The sequence below is a fragment of the Sciurus vulgaris genome (genome assembly GCF_902686455.1).
Source record: "Sciurus vulgaris genome assembly, chromosome: 2".
In the NCBI taxonomy this organism is placed as follows: domain Eukaryota; kingdom Metazoa; phylum Chordata; class Mammalia; order Rodentia; family Sciuridae; genus Sciurus; species Sciurus vulgaris.
The window spans coordinates 186,373,293-186,395,162 of record NC_136462.1 but is presented as its reverse complement, the minus strand read 5'-3'; the positions used below and the strand labels follow the sequence as shown (position 1 = coordinate 186,395,162).

At 37.1% G+C, this 21,870-nt stretch overlaps 1 protein-coding gene across 1 annotated transcript in view; it reads right to left on the bottom strand.

Moving 5' to 3' along the window:
* TOP1 (DNA topoisomerase I) overlaps window positions 1-21,870 on the bottom strand; it is an 83,248-nt gene that overhangs the window by 48,353 nt on the left and 13,025 nt on the right. Inside the window, exon 3 of the mRNA XM_079126912.1 lies at window positions 7,994-8,096. Within this exon, the coding sequence (XP_078983038.1) occupies window positions 7,994-8,096 (103 nt within the window). The remainder of the gene's footprint in view (window positions 1-7,993; window positions 8,097-21,870) is intronic.

The window sequence follows — 21,870 nt, the reverse complement described above, 5'->3', positions numbered from 1 at the left end:
ACAGGAAGGAACTCAAAGATGGGATGAGCAAACACATTTTAAGAAGTTTCATCTTGGACATGTTGAAGATCAAAATACAGAACCACTCCTAGAACCTCTGTAATAGTCATACTTTCGGATAAAATAGGAATTTACCACACAGACATGAGGTACTCACAAAGGCTGACTGCTTGGTTCAGGGCTTTTGTCTGTCTGGGAATAAGATTCCACCACACCAGCAGAGACTGGACAAGCAAAAGTCAAAGTTAAAGAGAACAAATGAAGGGCTGGGGGTGTAGCTCAGTTGTAGAGTGCCTACTGAGCATGCACAAGGCCCTGGGTTGGATCCCCAGCACTGCAAAAGATAATAACAATAATCATAATAAAATAATAAAGAGAACAATTTGAGAAGATTCAAAGTCGCCTTTCCAGAGTGTTTATGCTTCAATCAGCTAAATCCCACTTAATAGTAGTAGTAGTAGCAGTAGTAGTGGTGGTGGTATTAACAATGTGGGGGGAAAGTAACATACTAATTTTAAAATGACAATGGTGAGCCCTTTGGTTTGTGACTCTGATTCCAGCTAAGCAGACAACAGAAAATCAACCAGTGTTTTTCTAAGGTATATAGGCAGAAGGGTGGGAGAAAGGGGAAGCAGGGGGATGGTGGTAGAAAGACAGGAAGGAAAAGTATTTCCTCTCTGTTCTGGGAAAGCATTTGTTGTTTCTTCAGGAAAAAATAAAGACCCCCCTGATATTCTGGGAAGCTAGAAAGCTGGCTATGGGAAGCCATCTAAATCTGTCCACTATCTTCAACACAAGTATTTAGGAGATAGATAAATAGCACCAAGTGCTAGAATAACAAATCACCTAAGAATATCAAATCACCATAATAAAACTCAGATACTTTCTGGCACTTATAAATAATAATTTGCTATAGATGTCAGTGTATGTAATTTCCCCCCCCTTTCTTTATTTTTCACATTTTACTTTAAGGAAGCACTTTATGACTTCTCTTTGGCTTAGCCTAATTGCCAACATTAGTACTTTTACACTTTGGGGTACTATTAAGTAAAATAAGGGTAATATGAGCACAAGCACTGAGATATGGTGACACCAGATCTGAGAATAAGCAAGACAACTACTAAGTGACTAACAGGTAGGTAGTTTATATAAGTGGGTATGTCAGACAAAGGGATGAATCAAATCTCAGGGTTGAATTTCACCAGAGGTACTCAGAATGGTACACAATTTGAAAGTTACCAATTGTTTATTTGTGAACTTTCTATTTAATATATTTGGACTTCACGTGACTGAGGAAAAGTGAAATTATAGAAAGTGAAATTCTGGAAGGGAGTACTACCACATACACGGAATTATTAAAAGTTCAAGTTGAACAGAATTTTGGAAATTATTTAATCCCTTGTTTGAAGACCAGAGAGGACAAAAGGATGTCACGAAAAATTTTAAAACCAAGCTTTTTCTGAACTCCTTTACCTAAGTTCTTGATATTTATAAATAAGAGTAAAGAGCCATCCAATTATCCAAAATAGGAACCTTTTTCTGCATCCATAATATCCTCCTTTCTCAACTATTCCCTATGGCTTCTTGCTCCCTTCAGAATCAAGTCCCAACTTGTTTAAAAAGCTTTTAGTAATTTTACCTCAAGCCACTTTTGTGGTCCTCATTTCTACCATCCCACCGTGTATCATCTAGGCATCCAGCCAAAGTACACACTATGATGCTTCCATGTTTTGTTTATCCTTTTGTCCTTATGATGTTGGGGACAGAACCATGTCTTTGAACATGCTAGGCAAGTGCTCTAAGCTACACACCTAGCCCCATTTATGCTTTTATCACCCTGTGGAAAGCACCCCTTTCCAGCCATTACTTTCCCTTGTCAAGATCCTGGCCATCTTTCAATGGCTATCTCAAATTAGGCTGTCTCTACCATGAAATCTTAGTAACAATGATTATAGTTCATTATAAGGCAGCTAAAAATAATTGAAAATATCATGTCTACAAATTAGATGCTATCAATAATTAACTACTGAATTAGAGCCAACAACCAAAATCAACAGCTCAAATTTATCTACATGATATTCGATCAGGTTTTATAGTAGTCATATTCATTGCCATCATTATCCTAATTATTTAGTTGTTAGTTTCCAATGAGCTATCATGTACACAAGTCCTGAAAGCTTGACAAAGCATGTATTGTGATCAACACTTGACCAAAATGGAAAATGAAACACTGAAGTTAAGCAGCTTTGATTAGAACATAAAGTTTATAAATGACAAAACCTGTAATTCTGATTTCAATTTTATATTACTTTGACCTCCCATGTGAATGGTAGTGGTTCTCAAGTTCCTCATTTTTAAACTACCCAACCTTCTCCACCTACCCACCTACCTGGTTAACTGTTCTCTTCCCCAGACAAGCTGATATAGAAATGCACAGATAAAGAAAGGACTTCAGCAAAAAGCTCACAAAGAAAAGTAAAGAGAACTGGAAATGGTGGTGCATGCCTATAATCCCTTCTCCTCTTCAGAAGGCTGAGGCAGAAGGATCCCAACTTGAGGTCAGCCTCATCAACTTACCAACACCCTGTCTCAAAATAAAAAATAAAAAAAGGGCTGCGGATGTAGTTCAATGGTAAAAGCTCTCAGTAACCAAAAAGAAAAGAAACACATCTTTTACATGTGATTGTTTTAAAAACCAAAAACCCTTCAAATCTGAGAAATGAATGCTTGATTGAAGCACATTTTTCTGAAGTCCTACATTTTCTCCATGCTAATTCAGGTAGGAGTTAGAACTGAACAGAACGCAGGAGCCAAATGCTTTTCTTACTCTCAGATGTTTTTCACACTGACATTATGGATTAGCACTGCCAATATGGCTGGAAAAGTACTTCCCTTGCTACTTCACAGCAGTAGTTTTCTGTCTTCCTTGGCTTTCCACAAATTTGTCACTCCAGTCCAAGTGCCAAATTTAAAACTGGCAAGAAATGAAGAGTTACAAACTAGAAGGAGGAATTTCATTTCTCATGATAGTCTCTTATTTTCTAAAAATCAAGACCCCTTACCCAATTTGCTCTTAATAGTGTTTTGTTAATGTAAGTTTTAGGGGTTGGGGATCCAAACACAAAGTTAGTGCCTAAGATGTAATATTTTAAAATCTAAGCTGCCTATGACACACAGATAAGACAGTAGTGCTTGTATTCGAACAGTTTGCTTTCACAAGGGAGGGAGTTTTTTGTTTGGCTTCCCCCCGCCCCCTGAAAGTAACAATGTAGTGGGAACACAGGACCTCTCTCTGAGCTCTCCTCATTCTGTTACTACATTGCTGTGTGAGTTTGCACACATCCTCAGATTCCTGTTCACACGAAGAGATAAGATGAAATGACCTTTAATTTCTGTTCCCTTATTTTGTACCCTGAGTGAAGACAGTAAAAAGAAAACCAAATGAACAAGGTAGGCTCTCCTGGGGGGGTGGGTTGAGAGTACCACGAGGTAGAAGGCTGCTTGCAGACACTCCAACAAAGTCTATATAATAAAGTAGCATGTCTCTTGGACTTGGATCCTGAGTATAGTTGAGATGACAAATGATTGGTATTACCATCTAGCAAAGAAGGATGGGACACAAAGACACATTAGAAACACCTGTTTCCTCATGTTAATAACTGATCATAGATAACAGCCACAAAATTAGCCATCTTGATCAGCAAAGATTCAGAATAAATAATAACATGTTGGAATAGGATATGCTAAATCATAATTATTTTGCATTTCAGAAGTGATGGAACAATCCTTGAGGTTTCTTTAATCTGCTGCAGAAAATAGAAGAAATGGAAAACTATTAAGAAAGATTTTTAAAAATCACTTAAAAATGAACCTGTACCCAGTGTATATGACTTTACTGGAATATAATCAATACATTTGCTTTGTTGCCAAGAAATACTGTGTCAGAAGAGGCCAGAACAAGAAATACTTCAAAGTTTACTTACAACCCATCATCTGGTTAAACTGCCTTAAACTTAATCACACCTGAATTAAAGATATAGTCAGATATAAAAAGAAACTTAGGCCAGTTTTTCCCAATGCCTCTTGGCAAACAGTTCATTATTTTCTTTACTATTTTAATTAGAAATGAAATATCAAAAGGTACAAAAAATAGTACATATAAAAATTCCCATTCACCTCTGCTATAATCTTGGAAAAGTATGTTTTTGACAGATGTACAATAGTATCTCCTCACATTTGTAGAGTAGTTCACAAAGACCTTTTATATTTACTGATTTCTATGGTTTCTCTTTGAACCATGTATTAATATAAAGATGAAGAAGCTGAGTTGAAGATTAGGTAACCTAGTTTACATGAGATTTAAGGGATGAGGAAGGATGAGGATTTCTTGTAGACAGAAGCTATTAAGTTACTGTGGACTTTTCAAGACAAACTGACATCAAAATCACTTTTTTTTTTGTACTAAGGATTGAACCCAGGGGTGCTTAACTACTGAGCCACATCCTCAGCCATTTTTATATTTTATTTAGAGACAGGGTCTCACTGAGTTGCTTAGGGCTTCACTAAATTGCTGAGGCTGGCTTTGAACTTGGAATCCTCCTGCCTCAGTCTCCCAAGTCACTGGGATACAGGCATGCACCACCATGTCTGACCACGTCCTTTATTTTTAAAAAGAGAAGGTTCTGGTAAAATAGGAGGGCCAAACTTTTGTCCCTAAAGCCGTATGTGCCACTTTATCTTGCCTCCTACCACAACCATAAATTATTGGTGAAATAGCATACAACAGAAGACTTAAAAAGCTAATGTTTTAAGTATTAACATCTTTCTTTCTTTTTTGTGGACTGAACCCAGGGCCTTGTACATGCTAGGCAAGTACTCCATCTCTGAGCCACATCCCCAGTCCAACCTCTTACTTTTTACAGTCTTATGGATGGATTTCTAGTAATATTAAAATCAGCATTTCTTTGTCTGACCTATAAAAAGATGTCTCATCTTCTCAGATGAAGTCCTTTAAGGTCAAAGATAACTTAAACTATTTGTTCTCATTTCACACCAACTAGCACAGTGTAGACATGGCCAGTAGGATAAAAATTGTTTTGACATGTTTTGACAATTCTACTCCTAGATACATACCCCCCCAAAACTGAAAGCAGGGACTCAAACAGATACTTATGCACCAAAGTTCACAGCAGCATTATTCACAACAGCCAGAAGGTGGAAACAACCCAACTACACACAAAAGATGGATTTTTTTTTTCAATATTACATAGATGTAAAATGGAATGTTATTCAGTCAAAAAAAGAATAAAATTCTGCTATGCTACGACACAGACGAACCTTTAAGACATTATGATAAAGGAAATAAGTCAGATACCAAAAGGGCAAATAAATATCATGATTTCATTTATATGAGGTACCTAGAAAAGGCAAATTCATGGAGTCATAAAGTAGAATAAAAACTGCAATGGGGTAGAGAGAACAGTACTTACTCTCTAGGAGCATGACTGAGAGATGAGGATGAGGAAAAAGTTAGAGATGGGTGGCGGTGGATGTGTACTTCTGTGAATGTACTTAATGCCACACAAAACGGCAAAATTTTATGTTAGTATATTTTACCACGAACACAAAAAAGTTGTTCAAAAACAAATGGGACAGTCAAAGGGAACTAAGAACGCTCCTACAGAAGACTGAGAATAAGAAGATGAGATCTGGTATATTCAACAGTCATCCATCCACTCACTGATTTAACAAATACACAGTAGTAAATCCCACTCATGTACAAGGTATCATCCTAAGCAGTAAGGATATAAAATGAATACAGAATATCCCTACTCTCTGCACCTTTCATTTCGTTTTCTCACTAGTTGTAGATGGACAACACGCCTTTATTTATCTGTATGCAGTGCTAAGGATTGAACCCAGTGCCTCACATGTACTAGGCAAGCACTCTGCCACTGAGCTACAGCCCCAGTTCAACTCTCAGCATCTTTTGAGGCCAGCAGGACATACAGAAAAGTAAATAGACAATTATAACACCAACACAACTTTGCAGTTACTATGAAATGGATCAAATTGTATATTATTCAACTCTTCCATATCATTAATGATTTTCTGTCTACTTGTACTGATGATTACTGAGAAATGTAGTAAAATCTTTGTGATTTATGAATTTCTATTTCTCTTCACAGTTCAATTAGACTTTGCTTTGTGTACTTTGTATATTTATATGTATTAGTAAACATTTATAATTGTTACATTCTCTAGATTAACTGGTCCCTATTTATCACTATACAATGAATTTGTTTATCCACAGCAATATTATTTGCTCTCAAATCTATTTTGGTAGATATTAATATGAGCAGGACAATAGTAAACTGGAGAAAAAAAGATACATATGAACTGCCCAAATTCAAACTTTTTTTTTTTTTTTGCTACTGGGGATTGAACCCAAGGAGGTTTAACCACTGAGCTGCATCACCAGCACTCTATTTCTTTCTTTTTTTTTTTTTTTTGGAAAGTGGGTTTTGCTAAATTGCTGAGGATGGTTTTGAACTTGTGATCCTCCTGCCTCAGTCTCTCAAGTTGCTGTGATTACAAGTGTGTGCCACCAAACCCAGCTGGATTCAACTTTTGATATCAAATTAATAAAGCAAAGAAAATGGAAACTAGGTGACCAAGTATAAAGAAATGAGTGAGTGGTGAAGAAGTGGGGGTGACGGATGATTTGTCAATTTATTCAAATGTTCCCACTAGAGAAAATTTATCTGGTTATTGTAATGGCTCATAAATAACTTGTTTTTCATTAACAAGAAGACAACAACCTTTACTTTAACTTGTCCACAGATAACTGGACAAGCTAACAAAGTAGTTCTAAGACTCCAGAATGGAGACACTTGTTCCAATGAATGATGGCTCTTTTTTTACATTTCATCCTAACAAAGGCAATGCTACTAAGGGACTACCATAATATGGCTTTCTCATACCAATGACTGCATTTAAATCAAAATGAAAGTATATGTCTCATTTTCTTTTTTTTTTTTATTTAAACATTTTTAGTTGTAGGTGGATACAATAATAATTTATTTACATGTGGTGCTGAGGATAGAACCCAGTGCCTCACACCTGCTAGGAAAAACGCTCTACCACTGAGCCACAAACCCAGCCTATAAGTCTCATTTTCAATGACTGAACTTAACCACTTTCCTCCTACACCAAGAAATGGAAGAAAAACATCTTTTGGGGGCTTGGATCCAAAAAGCAGCATCAATGAATCTCACTCATATGAACAGTCATCAGCTTTTATAGGAGCTGAACCTGTGATAACCCAATGAAAGCCAAGAAAGTTCTCAAGGAAAATCTCATATATTCAATCTTTTACACACAATTTCAGGGACTCAAAGACCACAGAAGCCCTAGTTAAGAATTTATTTTCATTTTCGTTTTTGTTTTTTGGGGTACTGGGGATTGAACCCACTGAGATACATCCCTAGCCCATTTTTAATTTTGAGACAGAGTCTCACTAAGTTCCTGAGGCTGGCTTTGAACTAGCAATCATCCTGCCTCAGCCTCCCAAGTTGCTGGGATTACAGGTGTATGCCACTGAGCCTGGCTAGTTAAGGATTTTTCATATATACCCTTTGAAACTACAGAAAGAAGGGGAGAAAAAAAAAAAAAGCTCTTTAATCCAGTTATTTTTTATCAAGGCAAGCCTCTGCAAACCTGATTAGAAGCCATTATATGTTACAATGACTCTATACCCTGGTTAAAAACTAAGTTTTTAATGAAGTACATGTTGAAAATTCACATTTACTTTATACACCTTTGTTTGATCTGAGCAAAGGCATCCTAAGTGACGCCTGATTTATCAAAGCTATCCTATTAGCAATTCTAGGATCAAATAACTGTCTTTGGTCTTTATGCTATTAACCTTCACTCACAAGTTAATGTCAAATGCACTGCTAAGTGATGAGGGACTTACTGATTTAACCCTTACCTGTTGCTATGCTTGGATTTTTCCCGGTCCTTCTCCTTGTCCTTCTTGTGCTCTTTATGTCGGTGTTCTCGATCTTTGTGTTTATCTTTGTGTTTATGAGAATCTGCAACCGCAAGAGATCAGTCAGTTAAGAGGAGTCATAAGCTATCTCCTGGTCACCTACCTTACAAGCTGGTCAAAAAACAGGATTCAAATGGCATGGTAGGCCCAAAGCACATTCCACCAAAGGCAAAGATTTCACAAGGAAGCCCAGACAAGGCACCTCAATACTGTCTACAAAAGCAAGACCTGTGGCGGAAGGAGGGAAGGAGAGCCAATTCTACTGTGAAAGAAACAACAGTTTGGCACTCTTCTTCCTAAATCCAAGCCTGAATGATAAATGATGCAAAGGAATAAACTGTGAACGATGACTCTAAACCTCATAAATTTTCTTCATACCCTCCACTTCCCAGTCAGTCCCCATCTATCAGTCCAGAGCAAGCACTAATCTGATAGCACTATGGATTAGACTTGTCTAGATTTCTAGTTTCATGAGAATGAAATCACATAGAATTTATTGGTATCTGGATTTTTTCATTCAGCATGTTTTTGACATTTATCAATGCTGTTGGATGACTTTAGTTGTTTTGTTTTTTTCCTTTTTTTCTCCTGTACGTGTGTGGGGGCATATACATGCTGGGAATGGAACCCAGGGTCTCGCACATACAAGGCAGGCACTTTACCACTAAGCTACCTCCTTGTTCTATTTTATTGCAGGGTACTATTCCACTGTATGGATATACTGTGATTTATCCATTCACCTATTGCTGGACATATGTTTCCAGGCACTGGTTCCTGTGAATAAATCTGCCAAGAACATTCATGATAGCTTTCCTATAAATATATTTTCATTTCTCTTGGTATATACGTTTAAGTAAAATTGCTGGGTCATGTAAAGTTTACGTTTAACCTTATAGAAAAGTGCCAAACTGTTCCAAAGTGGATGTTTCATTATACATCCCCACCAACAGTTCTAACTCCTATAAATTCTTACCAAAATCTGTTATTACCTTTAATATGAGTTATTCTATTAGGTACTAGTGGACTTCTTTTATAATAAAAAATATTTTTTAAACATTAATTTTATTGGTGTACTGTAATTATAAATAGTGACATTCATTATGCCATATTCATACATATACATATTGATCCATCTTATTCCAAGTACCTTTCTTTTCCCCCTCCTCACTCTCCCTGATCTACTATTTCTACTCAACAGATCTCCCTTCTATTATTTTAATTAGTGTTATAATTCTATACACACACACACGATTCATTGTGGCATATTCGTACATGGATGTAGCATGATTTGGTAAATTTTATTACTAAATGCGCTGTGACAGACACCAAAAATTACGTCAATTTCTTAAAATATCTCAATGGCTATTGTTATTTTGTGTGTGTGCTTGTGTGTATGTGTGTGTGTGTGTGTGTGTGTGTTGGGGGGGGGGGGGGGGGCGCGGTACTTGGGATTGAACCCAGGGGCCCTTAACCACTAAGCCACCTCCCTAGCCCTTTTTTATATTCTATTTGGAGACAGGGTCTCACTGACTTGCTAAAGGTCTTGCTAAGTTGCTGAGGCTGGTTTTAAACTCACAGAGTCGCTGGGATTATAGGCGTGTGCCACTGCACCCAGTGGCTACGGTATTATAAATTCACTCAATATAGTTTCACACGGATGGGATGGATTTCTGAGTAGTAGTAGGGAAGCAGATTTGGGTCAGTACATAAGTAGACCTGACCACAAACAGTATGATGCCTTCTGAATGTCAAAAGTCAAAAAGTGGAAAGTAAAGCCAGTAAGGGCACATTGACCTATACTGCTCATGGTAAAAATATTTGTCTGTGGAGAACAAACTACTGGCCTTGAAGATAAAGGAAGCTCATTATACTACACTCTGTAATTATGTTCTTGTATGTATCCTTGGAACTTTTCAAAATAAATAGTTCACATGATCTCTGTATTTCTTCCTTCATTTATTGTTATTATATAAGGGCACAGCAAGCAAACTAGCCTAGTTCCAATAAAGGATTTGTGTCAGAGTGGTAAGAGATAAAGTTTAATAGACAAAATTAACCCAGAGTCAGGGTGTTCCACTCTCAATGACAGGGAGCCACTTCAAGCAGAAATGAAACAAAAATAAAAACCATATTCGAGGAATACTGGTTGAAGGGCAGTGTATATAGAAGGGTAAAAGTGAAACATATAGCTAGAAGTTTTTAAAGCAGGCTGGAGAATAATGATAGCAAAAGAACTAAAAAAGAAAGAAAAAAATGTACCACAGGGTTCAGAAAAATAGAAATAGGACCCAGTTCCAGGAAGTCACTGCTCTGTGTAATGAACTGCAGGGGAAGAGTCAAAGAAAACTTTAAGTCTCAGGGTGCCAGTGAATGGGAGAACAAGAAGCCTTGAAAAAAAGCAGGAAAGCTGCACAGAATAAAGATGAGGGAAGGAAAAAGAATGAAGAAACTATGTGCCTAATTCAAGACATACTGTACTTAAGGTAACAATGGGACATCTAATTGAAGAATGGTCAGAGAAGAGTCAATAAGTGAAAAAGTAAAGCCAATAAGGGCACAATGATCTCTCTGCACAACTTGGGGTAAAAATATTTGCTTACAGAGAGCATACTAGTGGCTTTTAAGATAAAAGTACATATCCTTTTCCCTTAACTGAAATGTACGTAAGTATAACTGTTAAAATATTTTGGAGAAAGGATGTCATCACTTCAAGAATTTGGTAAATCCAAAAGTTGAACCTGACAGATGGGAAATTAAAGATGTAAACCATGCATATTAAATCACCAGAAAACCTCATTCACTGAAATGAGGTAGCCTAATGTTTTTTTCTTTTTAAGTATTTTTAAGTTGTAGATGGACACAATACCTTTATTCTTTATTTATTTATATGTGGTGCTGAGGATCAAATCCTGTGCCTCATACCTGCTAGGCAAGCACTCTAACACTGAGTTACAATCCCAGCCCCGTAACAGCTCTTATTAACAACTCTCTCAATTTGTAGTATCTAAAAACTTTAATTGAAGACAAAGGAGTAATACCCCCCCAAATAAGGCAGTTCTAACAAAACAAGACTTGTAACAATTAACTTCTTTCACTATAACTCAACTGAATTTAAGTCATAAGGACAGGTAAGTAAATAAAAAGAAAGAAAAGAAAACAACAGCTTTTGTCGTTGTCATCTGGTGTTAGTGCTGAGGTTAAAAAGAGCTTTTAAGTTAAAAAAAAAAAAAAAAACTTCCAAAGGACTAAAGGAAAGTGTCTTCCTCTTTTCCATTTCTTAGACTACTTGCTGGTTAGCATTACATAAGGACTTGATGGTTAATGTGCAAAAGAAAAGGAATCCTTTTACAATTGGATCCAGGATTGCATTGAGGGTTAATCAACTTACAACCACCAAATATATTCTTTAAGTCCAGAAACACCCTACTAAAGACTTAATCAGACAAGGACTCTGCCCTCAAGGAGTTTAAAATCCAATAAGGTAATTAAGGTATTAACATAACAGTCATTGCCCAAGGCTCCCAAGGGAAAAGGGCACCAATACAGGTGCTAGCACTGGTCTGCAATGTCTCAATTTACTTACCACTCTTATAAAATGTAAATATCCCTATTTCACCAAAGAAAACAGCTACTAAATATGTGTTCTGCACAAAGAAGTTAGTAGTACACATATCACCCCAAACTTTCACTACTCTATGGAGTGTCCATTTCATCAAACCTAAGACACATTTCCCATTTAACATCTCTGAAAATATAGTACATCTAGTAGGTATAACACCTATGGAGGGGGAATTTTGCAATATCTAACAAAACTCACATGCTCTCTCCCTTTTGACCTAGTAGTTCCACATCTGGGAATTTAGCCTACAGATATACCACCAAGGTGTACATACGGGGAAAGAGTAAGCACTTCCAAAGAAAAAGTGATAGGGAAGGAAAGGAGTAAGAAAACAGATTGACAGAGTAAAGGAACAGCAAAAGGGTTAAGGAAAAATGTTTTTAGATAAGTGAAAAAAAAATTTTTTTTTTTTTTTGCGGTGCTGGGAATTGAACTCAAGGCCTTGTGCTTGCAAGGCAAGTACTCTACCAACTGAGCTATATCCCCAGCCCAAGTGAAAATATTCTGAAGGATTCTAACACAATTTGTTTATTCTCAACGTTCAGAGATTAATTGTACTAATGATACTGTTTAAATGTTTTCAAAAATATTTTTACAATAAAAGGTAGAAATTTTATGCTAGTTTCTATATATATGAAGGCAAAGAAAACTAGGGAAGAATACTTTCAAAAATTTTAAACTTGCTGAAATAGGTTAAAAATCCTTTCCTACCCATAAAATCTCAAAATGATTGACATTATTTTTTTATTTCATCATAATATTCCTAATTCAGAAACTATGTAACCTTTTATAAAGATAATGGACATCTTCCCAAATGTCTACATGTGAAGTGTGTGTTTGCCATTACCTCTGTTATCTTAGAAAATAGCAAAATTTTCTATTTTTCTGTCCTGCTATATTTTAGTAAGTACAGTAAGACAGTAGGATTATTTAATTTATGAGCATTTTGTAAAGAAAATCTTAAGAGTAAAATATTGAACAAGGTTAACTACCTCCTTTACTTCCAAGTAAAGGATAACATAATGAAATGAAACAGACTGGTTCTACCAAAGAACAAGATGAAATAAAGAACCTGGATCCAGGAACAGGAAAGACAGTAGAATGAATTGGACATAAATCGGACATAGGGAAACCAGACACACACGAAAATTTTACAAAAAAAAAGGGACAAGTCCATAAAATACTGTTAATTAAACATGTTCAAGAATGATGAAAAAAGCCAGCAGCAGAGACACATGCCTTTAAGTCCCAGTTACTTGAGAGGTTGAGGCAAGACCATCACTTGAGCCTCAGGAGCTCAAGGTCAGCCTGGTTAACCTAGTGAGACTCTTTTGGGAAGGGAAGGGGGAACAGGAGTGAGGAAGAAAGGATTACGAGCACAAAAGACTGGGTTCAAACCCTAATGTGATTAGAGACATCACAGAATGGAAGAAACCTGAAAGAAAAGGAAGCAGACCGGTTCCACAGTGGAAAAGATCTGATTCAAATCCTCATTCTGTCATTAGTATGTGACCTTGGATAAAAGCCACTGTTAGATCTATAAGAAGGCAGCATTGATCAGGTGTTGAAAGTTTCAAATCTCTGTTCATCAACAGAGATTGGTATCTATGACCTTGGTAAATTCACCTGTCTTACAAGTGAAGAAACTGGGACTCAGAAAATTTAGGTGGTCTTAATTTTTTTTATTTTGAAAGTCAACTAATCTCTATATAGTTTTAACAGAATTCTTGGTTAATCTCCAGGAAATCACAAACATTAACAACTGTCAGTGAGATACAATCATTACTTAACCTTCTTCAAGATTAATTTACACAGATCTGAACTGGAGTTCAGGCTCTATCTGTGCATTTGAGGCAGCAACCATTTCCCATTCTCCCTGCCCACCAAAGCAACAAAGGATAAAGGCTGTTTTCTTTCCTGTACTCAGATCCAGGAAAGAAAAGCACTTATGAAGAAGTAAAACTTTGGCATACTCAACAATCCTGTACTTGGGAGCCTAAAGAACTTATAGGTTTGAAGGCTGCACCAATAACAGTTTTAACATCCCCAATTCAGAAGTGCATTTGCATTACTTTAGATGTAGTCAGTAGGTGGCTAATAGTGTTGCCAATTCTATTCTACCCAGGGTCTCTAAATTCTCTAACAGTCAAAACTCAATTCAAGGACATACATTTACACTCTCTTAAAAGAGAAAGGGGATTGTAATGGAGTAAACTAAAATCCACTCATGTATGACTTTGCCAAAGTGAACCCAACTATTACATATAGCTATAATGTTCTAATTAAAGAACTTATTATTAAAGAAAAGGAGCCAGGTGCAGTAGTGCACACTTGTAATCCCAGCAGCTAGGGAGGATGAGGCAGGAGGATCAAAGTTCAAAGTCAGCCTTAGGCAACTTAGTAAGGCCCTAAGCAATTAGCAAGACCCTATCTCAAAGTATAAAAAAGGGTTAAAGGATTAGGGATGTGGCTGGGTGGTTAAGTGCCCCTGGATTCAATCCCTAATACCAAAAAAAAAAAAAAGTCTGGAAGGGGTTGTAGCTTGATGGTGAAGCACTGATGTGCGAGACACCTGGGTTTAATCTGAAGGAAGGGAGGAGGAAGGGAGATAGGGAAGGGGAGAGGAAAGGGAGAAGAGAAGAGGGTAAGGAGGAAAGGTAGGGGGAGAGGGAAAACAGCAAGTATGATCTTAAAGTTTTTCCAGTGAACAGATCAAGGCTGTCCTCTGCTTCCTTAAAAACAAAGGCAGATAGCTTTCTGATACAAAGAAGGGGTCTCTGCCATGTTTTGAGCCACAGTCCTTTACATGGACTTTCAATGGTAGGTATGAGACTTTACTAAATCTGCCTTTCCTAAGAAAGCACACACAGTACAACTTTTGTCAAAGATAATCTCTGCTCCTTTCTGGCATACAAATATACAACTAGTTGATTAAGAAAGTGTACACTGGGACCATCTGAGTGAACACAGTAAGTGAAGAAATTTTTTAAAGATGATATTTAGCATCTCATTATTAAAACTTTTCTACTGAGATAAACCCTTACATTTTGTTCTTCCTCCTTAATCTTCAATCTCATGGATACCCTATCCCCCTGGAACAGAAGCCTAAACAAAATCAACATTTCTACTTAACACTCGACACCCAGTACAGTCAAACACTGTTTTTGTCTGGTATAGATAAAAAGTTGGTCTCAGGTAATAATGACTGGCATCAGGTGTATGGTCAGTATGAGGGCAGGGGTAGGGTGCATCTCCTTGGGAACTTAATGCCAAACTAACAACTGTCAGAAAGTTTGAATGCTTATCATTAAAAGTGGAAGTGTGAAAAAATTCCACCATTTCCTCTTCCCAAACACAACTGTCTAAATTTACTTTTCACCTGGCGTTGCTCCAGTTTTAATCTAGGAAACCCTGAATGTGAGCATCTTAACAGTGCTTGATTTCAACTGAGTCCACTGAAGAGTTATTATCACTATGCTACAGTGATTCTCAGTAAAAAACATTTCCAAAATTCCAGGACACAGTTAACAGACTTTCAAAGTAAGGAAGATTGAGGCTGTTTAAAATAGAAATTTTCTTTGGCTAAAAGCTCAAAGAGGTCTGGAATTTAAAAGGATAGAAAAATGTTGGAAAGATTTAGATCTAAATAAAATCCTTAAAAATCTCAAGAATGAGGGGAAGATACCAGGAACATTTCTAATTTCTAAAGTCCAAATTATCATTTGTTCTCCTCAAATGTGTCCCACATATAAGAGCTTTTGTCATGAACACACTTATTCATTCAAATGTTAGTACTAAGTGCCAATTCTATGTCAGGCATTGTTCTAGGCATGGAAATACACGAAGAAACAAAACTGAGTCCCTGTCTTCATGAAATTTCATAATAAGCATAATATCTACCCTTCCCAATAGTGGCAGCTATTAAATGAATAACTTTGAAAAGAGGGCTATAAAAAGGTTCCATAACTGCCCAAGTTTCCCTGGACTTGCCCCTATGAAGTTTCAGAATCAGATTTTAATGCTGTGGCTGGAAAAGACCTTCATGGTTAAGAAGCCAAGTTTAAAAAAAAAAAAAAAAAAAAAAAACTTTTAAGTTACCAAATTTTTTGCAAAGCGTTAAAATCTTTCTTCTTAACATCCAATACTTGGGAATATCTCTTCACCAGAAACTCAGGAGTACTCTGCATTTAAAAACTCAAGAGTAAATCCAGCATTTTCAATTAATTTTAATTAGCTCTGAAATACAACTTCAAATTTTTAAAACCTGCCACTATAATTTCCAAAGTACCTACATGGTCAGAAGAAAAGTCATAAACTGAATTTAAAAACACCAAGAATCTACTTGGGCTTTAAACATAATAAACTGTGTCACATATTATCCTAAGGGCCTTGCCACAGAAAAGGCACAGACAGACCACTGGGCTACAGTAAGCCTCAAATTCACACACAAAACAAGGGTTAAGAGGACAGATGTTTCTTTTCCAGTTCACTTCCACATTTAAATTTGATCCCCTTTTATGTTTTTACAACAGTTCAATTACCTTAATCTGTCTCTTTGTAGGTTTTTCCTATGTACTCATTTTAACTTCTTTTACAACCTTTTCTCTCATCCTACTCCTTCCATTATGCCCCTTAAATTCAAGTTCATATTCTTTTCTTTCTCTGGTTTTCATCTCCAGGGATCAATCAATCATATTAAAAAAAAAAAAAAAATCAGATTTAAGTGATGGAACCAGCAAACAGTATGTCACCTTGTTAACTATAAGAGGGTTTTCTAAGCTGGAGATTCTAGATACAATCTGAACCAGAAAAGACTGTTCACTATTATATTATTATGACAACAACCACATGACAATTTTTTTTTAGTTGTCAATGGGCCTTATTTTTAAAAATTTGTATGGGGTGCTGAGAATTGAACCCAGTGCCCTCTACCACTGAGTTAGAACCCCAGCCCCCACATGACAGATTTTTAAAGTTAACTCTACTTTTTTTTTATACTGGGAATTGAACCCAGGGATGCTTACACTGAAGCACATTCCCAGCCTTTTCATATATTTTTTTTTTATTTTGAGACAGAGTCTCACTAAATTGCTTAGAGTTTCACTAAGTTGCTTAGGTTGGCTTTGAACTTATGATCCTCCTGCCTCAGGCTCCAGAACCACTAGGATTACAGGCTGGGCTAATTCTACTTTCTAACAGTAAGAAGACATTTTTAGAGCAGTTCAGTGTTTTCATGCAACATTCTGATGTGTCTTAGGCAACATTTCTTGGCTTTGGGTCTCAGTTTTCTAATCTGTAAAAATGACCTTTATTGATCCCTTAAACTTATGATCACAAAAACGAAAACTTTAAAAACTGTTTGATCCAAATGGATGTAGGTTTAAGAAAAAAAAAAAAAAAAAAAGTAAATATTTAAATGCTAACTTTTTATGAGGTTCTGGGACTTTTTGAGCCCCCTAAAGGATGACACAGCTACCCCAACTTAGATAAGGAGAGGGCTTTTTAAAATGTAAATTTTCTTGATTGCCTGGACATCAGTGGACAAAGCCAAGCTTAGAGAAAGATAGTTAACTGAGTCATGCTAGTGGGACTCTGTTGAGAAAATGCAATGCCTAGAAAAAAGATGAATTAAAACTTAATGAAGCTACAAACTCACAGTTAAGTCTTGAGACTTGGCTTACAGAAATCAACTTACATGACAAAAGTCCTATGAGCTTCATGTGATACATATAAGCTGTCATTCTATAAATGACCAGGCAGTAAATAGTTGAAGCCTTCCAGTCTGTTCAATTTCTAGACATGGGTGCAAAAGCAGCAACGTTATGTGTACATAAACAAACATGGCCACATTCCAGTAAAACTGTTTATGAACAATGGACTTTGAATTTAATATAATTTGTTATTGAAATATCTCTTTTCCTCCAACTGTTAAAAAAATGTAAAAAAAACAGTCTCAGTTCACAGGCCATATGAAAGCAGGTCTCATTTGCAGAACACCCTACTAATAATGTCTAGAAATGACACCTGCCTCCCAAAGAAAGGAGCCTTTCAAGCTCAGTGTGTAAAGAATACCAGCCCCCCCAACTTTACCTATAACTCTCAAACTCATAAACTTTCTCCTAAATGATATCCATGATAAGCCTCTTTCCTAATTCTTTCCCTGAAACAGTCTATGAATAGCCATAGTCTATGAATAGCCATTCATCAACTTGATTTGAATATGGTTAAAATCTATCCCATTCTACAAAAACAAGATGTCACATAAATGGAACTTAGAAGGAAGACCAAAGTTAGGCATCTTAAGCAGCAAGCTAGTAAAATCTGTTACTTATTCTCATCAAAGTGGAAACACCATACTTGTTCACATAATGCTAAACACTTCAGATGAAATTCCTTAGTGAATAGGATGACTTCAGAGGTCCTAATAAAATAACGGCGTTTCTAATTAATCCTCAGTTAACAAAAAGATCCTTTTTCTTGAATACTCAGATAAGTAGGTTTTACTGATTTCGGGAATGACTGGCTCCAAGCAGAAGCTGAACTGCTAAAATAAACTATCCAGGGGCTGGAGATATAGTTCAGTTCATAGAGTGCTTACCTGTTAAGCACAAGGCCCTGGGTTCAATCCCCAGCACTGCAATAAAAAATAAACTATCCAGGGGTCTTTACTGCATGGGCAGGCAAGCTACCCTTCACTTGGAAAGAATTACACTTTAAGATACAGCAGAGTCCAATATTAGCCAAAGGTTCATCAGAAATGAGAGCCCTAAGACTAATAGGTAATTCCACTACAACCCAGAATTCCTAGGTGTCACTCAGGCTCCCCATTATTTGTTCTGTCTCACACTTAAGAACTCAGGCTGCAGCATCAGACAGGCCTAAACTTACTTCCCTGCTCTGCAATTTAGTTACCAACTACATAAGTCTTGAACCAGTTGGTTATTTAACTTCTGTGCCTAAATTTCTTAGGTAGTGTTAACTACCTAAGAATCAAGATGGAAATGCCCAATACTTCAGACATTGCCCAAGACATAGCAAAAGTCTAAATATCAGCTATTTTACTCTTATCATTTCCTTCTTCCACTCCCCACAAAAAACTGAGCATAATTTGAGGAAATTATGGAGGAAAGTGGATCTCTTCCCAGTCTTTAAGCAATTTACTCAAGTTGCTATTGGAGACCTTGTTATGTTCACTCTGTATCAGTGGTCCTCAGAATGGTCAAGGCTACAATACTACTTTGTTCCATCAGACTAAAATATGTCTAGCTGTGAACTCTATATTCACCATGAGCACACAAGTGCAAAGTGACTCCTGCAGGGATGTAGAAACAGAGATTCTGATCTGCTTTTACTATAAGCAACACTTTGGGTGAATTAATTCTCTTGGATACTGCTTGGTAATCTCTACAGTCTTCCATCTACATAGAAATTTACTTATTACTAATTACATTTAATAAATCTGAGTTAACTTGTTATAGCTAGAAACCATTTCCAATGAGGTTATGGGTTAATCCCAACCATTGTAAAGGACACTGATCCATAAAGGTATCTATCAATGTAAGTCAACTTCTTTTGTCAACTACTACATAGGGGTGCTGAGATAAAAATGAACTCATTCCATCCAAAGGATCTTAAGCTTTCACCTTTGTTTAGCATTTAAAAAGGTCAAATAAAACAGAGAACTGCTCTAACTTTCAACTGTTTGGGTAAACACAACTCTACTTACAAGTTCTCTTAGTATGTCACCCAGGGTAAGATAATGTAGAGCCACATTTCTTGGGTTCAGAAGTCTCATGGCTAACAGCTACCATTACTAGACAGCACAGATACAGAACATTTCCATCATGATGGAAAATTCTATTGGACAGTGATCTAGATGCCTAGATCAGGATCTTTTACTAGTAGGGAGCCTAAGGCACCTCTTGTGACCTCTGGATAATGACAACAAGGTCAGGATGAAGAATTCCTTTGTCCTGACTCCCTGCCTAGCACTCTCTGATCCAGCTGCTGGGGCCTTTTCCCTACATGGCACTGCACTATGCTGTACAATCCATTGAAGTCAGACAGAAGTTTGTCTGGCTAAGATGGCCACCTCAAAAGTAGGCTGCTGGGCCAGGGAGATAGCTCAGTTGGTAGAGTGCCTGCCTTGCAAGAACAAGACCTCGGGTTCAAGCCCCAGCACCGCTAAAAAAAAAAAAAAAAAAGAAAAGAAAAGAAAAGAAAAGTAGGCTGCTTCTGCAGGGACCCTGGACAATCAAAGCCTCAATGAGCATCTTCACAGAACACTTGGACTGAAGTCTTAGTCTACTTCAGGAGCAAGACAAATTCCATTTTTACTAACTCATCTTTGCTCTCTAAATACAAGACTTAAAGCTGGAATTTTTTACTCTTGCCTCTGTATACTTCTCTGTAGAAAGTCACATTTTCACAAGGACATCCCTGTACTGATGAATGGTTTTCTCCTTCCTCAGGAGGTAGAACTTAAAAAGGAGAAAGGACTTGTCTAACCTGAAAATGTACCTTCTCAGGCCAGCTCAATTAGGGCAGGCCCATTCCTGCAGGTTTGTTCTTCTTTACTTCTATTAAGTGAGTCCTTAATGCTTGGGAAATAAAAGTGACTACAAACTTCCTATCTATGCTACACAGGAACCCACAGCTCAGCTTTAACTGCTTTTGTTTCCAATGGACACAGGCCTTAAAATGCTCCCAAGTCTGTACTATGTCTGGCTATAAAGGTGTTGAGAATGTTGACACACTGCTTCAAGTATCCTATTACTAACTCAACCAAAGGGCCTTCTTTGTCTAGAGTACTACTATTGACTGTGCTCAAAATGCTCAGGTCATTGTCTGAGTCACTAACTGTGTAAAGAGTAAGTCTGAACACACCTCCCCTACCAATTAACATATTTTCTTTAGGAATACAAGAAGCCTTTCTAGTATTAATCATGTAACTGGCTCCTTAAAAGATTTTTATGCTCCAGAGAACCCTCCCCGAGTTATGACTAACTTCACATCATAGCCATAAAGCAGCATAAGAACTGCATAAGGAACAAGGCCCATCCATTGGCCTGGTGAAAAAAAAACAAGAAATCTTGCTTAAGAGGTTGAATTACCGTCAGGCATGGTGGCACAAGCCTATAATTCCAACAACTTGGAGGCTGAGGCAGGAGGATCCAATCTGTGAGGTTAGATTAAATTAGTTGGGATCACAGATTGGATCTTCAGTATTCCACTCAATTATGCTGATACCTTTGAAAGCCCTACCTTAACCATCCCAGAAATAATGGTATAAAAACAATGTCTCACTTTTTGAGTTAGACCTTAAGCTATCCCACCTAAAAAGGTAACACCAGGATTAAATGGCTTGTTAAACACGGAAGTAGGAGAAAGGATTGGAATTCTGATGAGGCAAAGAAAAAACAAATGCAAAAGAAAAATGTGGAGTTGGGGTTGTAGCTTAGCAATAGAGCACTTGCCTTGCATATGTGAGGCACTGGGTTCGATCCTCAGTAACACATAAAAATAAATAAAATAAAGGTATTGTGCCCATCTACAACTAAAAAAATTAAAAAAAAAAAAACAAAAAAACTTTACACCAAACAATCAAATACCCAACTAATAAATGGACAATGAATTAAACAGACACTTCTCAAAAGAAGAAATACAAAGGGCCAACAAATATAGAACATTTTTATTCAACATAATTAGCAATTAGGGAAAAGCAAATCAAAACTACACTGAGATTTTACTAGTGAAATGGCAGTCATCAGTCAGGCATGGTGGCACACTCCTGTAATCCCAGCAGCTCAGGAGGCTGAGGCAGGATCCTGGGTTCAAAACCAGCCTCCGCAATAGCGAGGCACTAAGCAACTTAGTGAGACCCTGACTAAAAATAAAATACAAAATAGGGCTGGGGATGTGGCTTGGTAGTTGAATGCCACTGAGTTCAAACCCCAGGACAGACAGACAGACAAGAAAGAAAGACAAAAGAAAGAGAGAGAGAGAAAGAGAGAGAGAGAGAGAGAGGGGTGGAGAGGAGAGGAAGGAATGGCAGTCATTAAGAATACAAATAATAAGCAGGGCACAGTGGTACAAACCTGTAACCCCAGTACCTCAGGTGGCTGAGGCAGGAAGAATCCAAGTTCAAAGTCGGTCTCAGTAACTTATCAGGGTCCAAAGTAACTCTGCAAGACCCTAT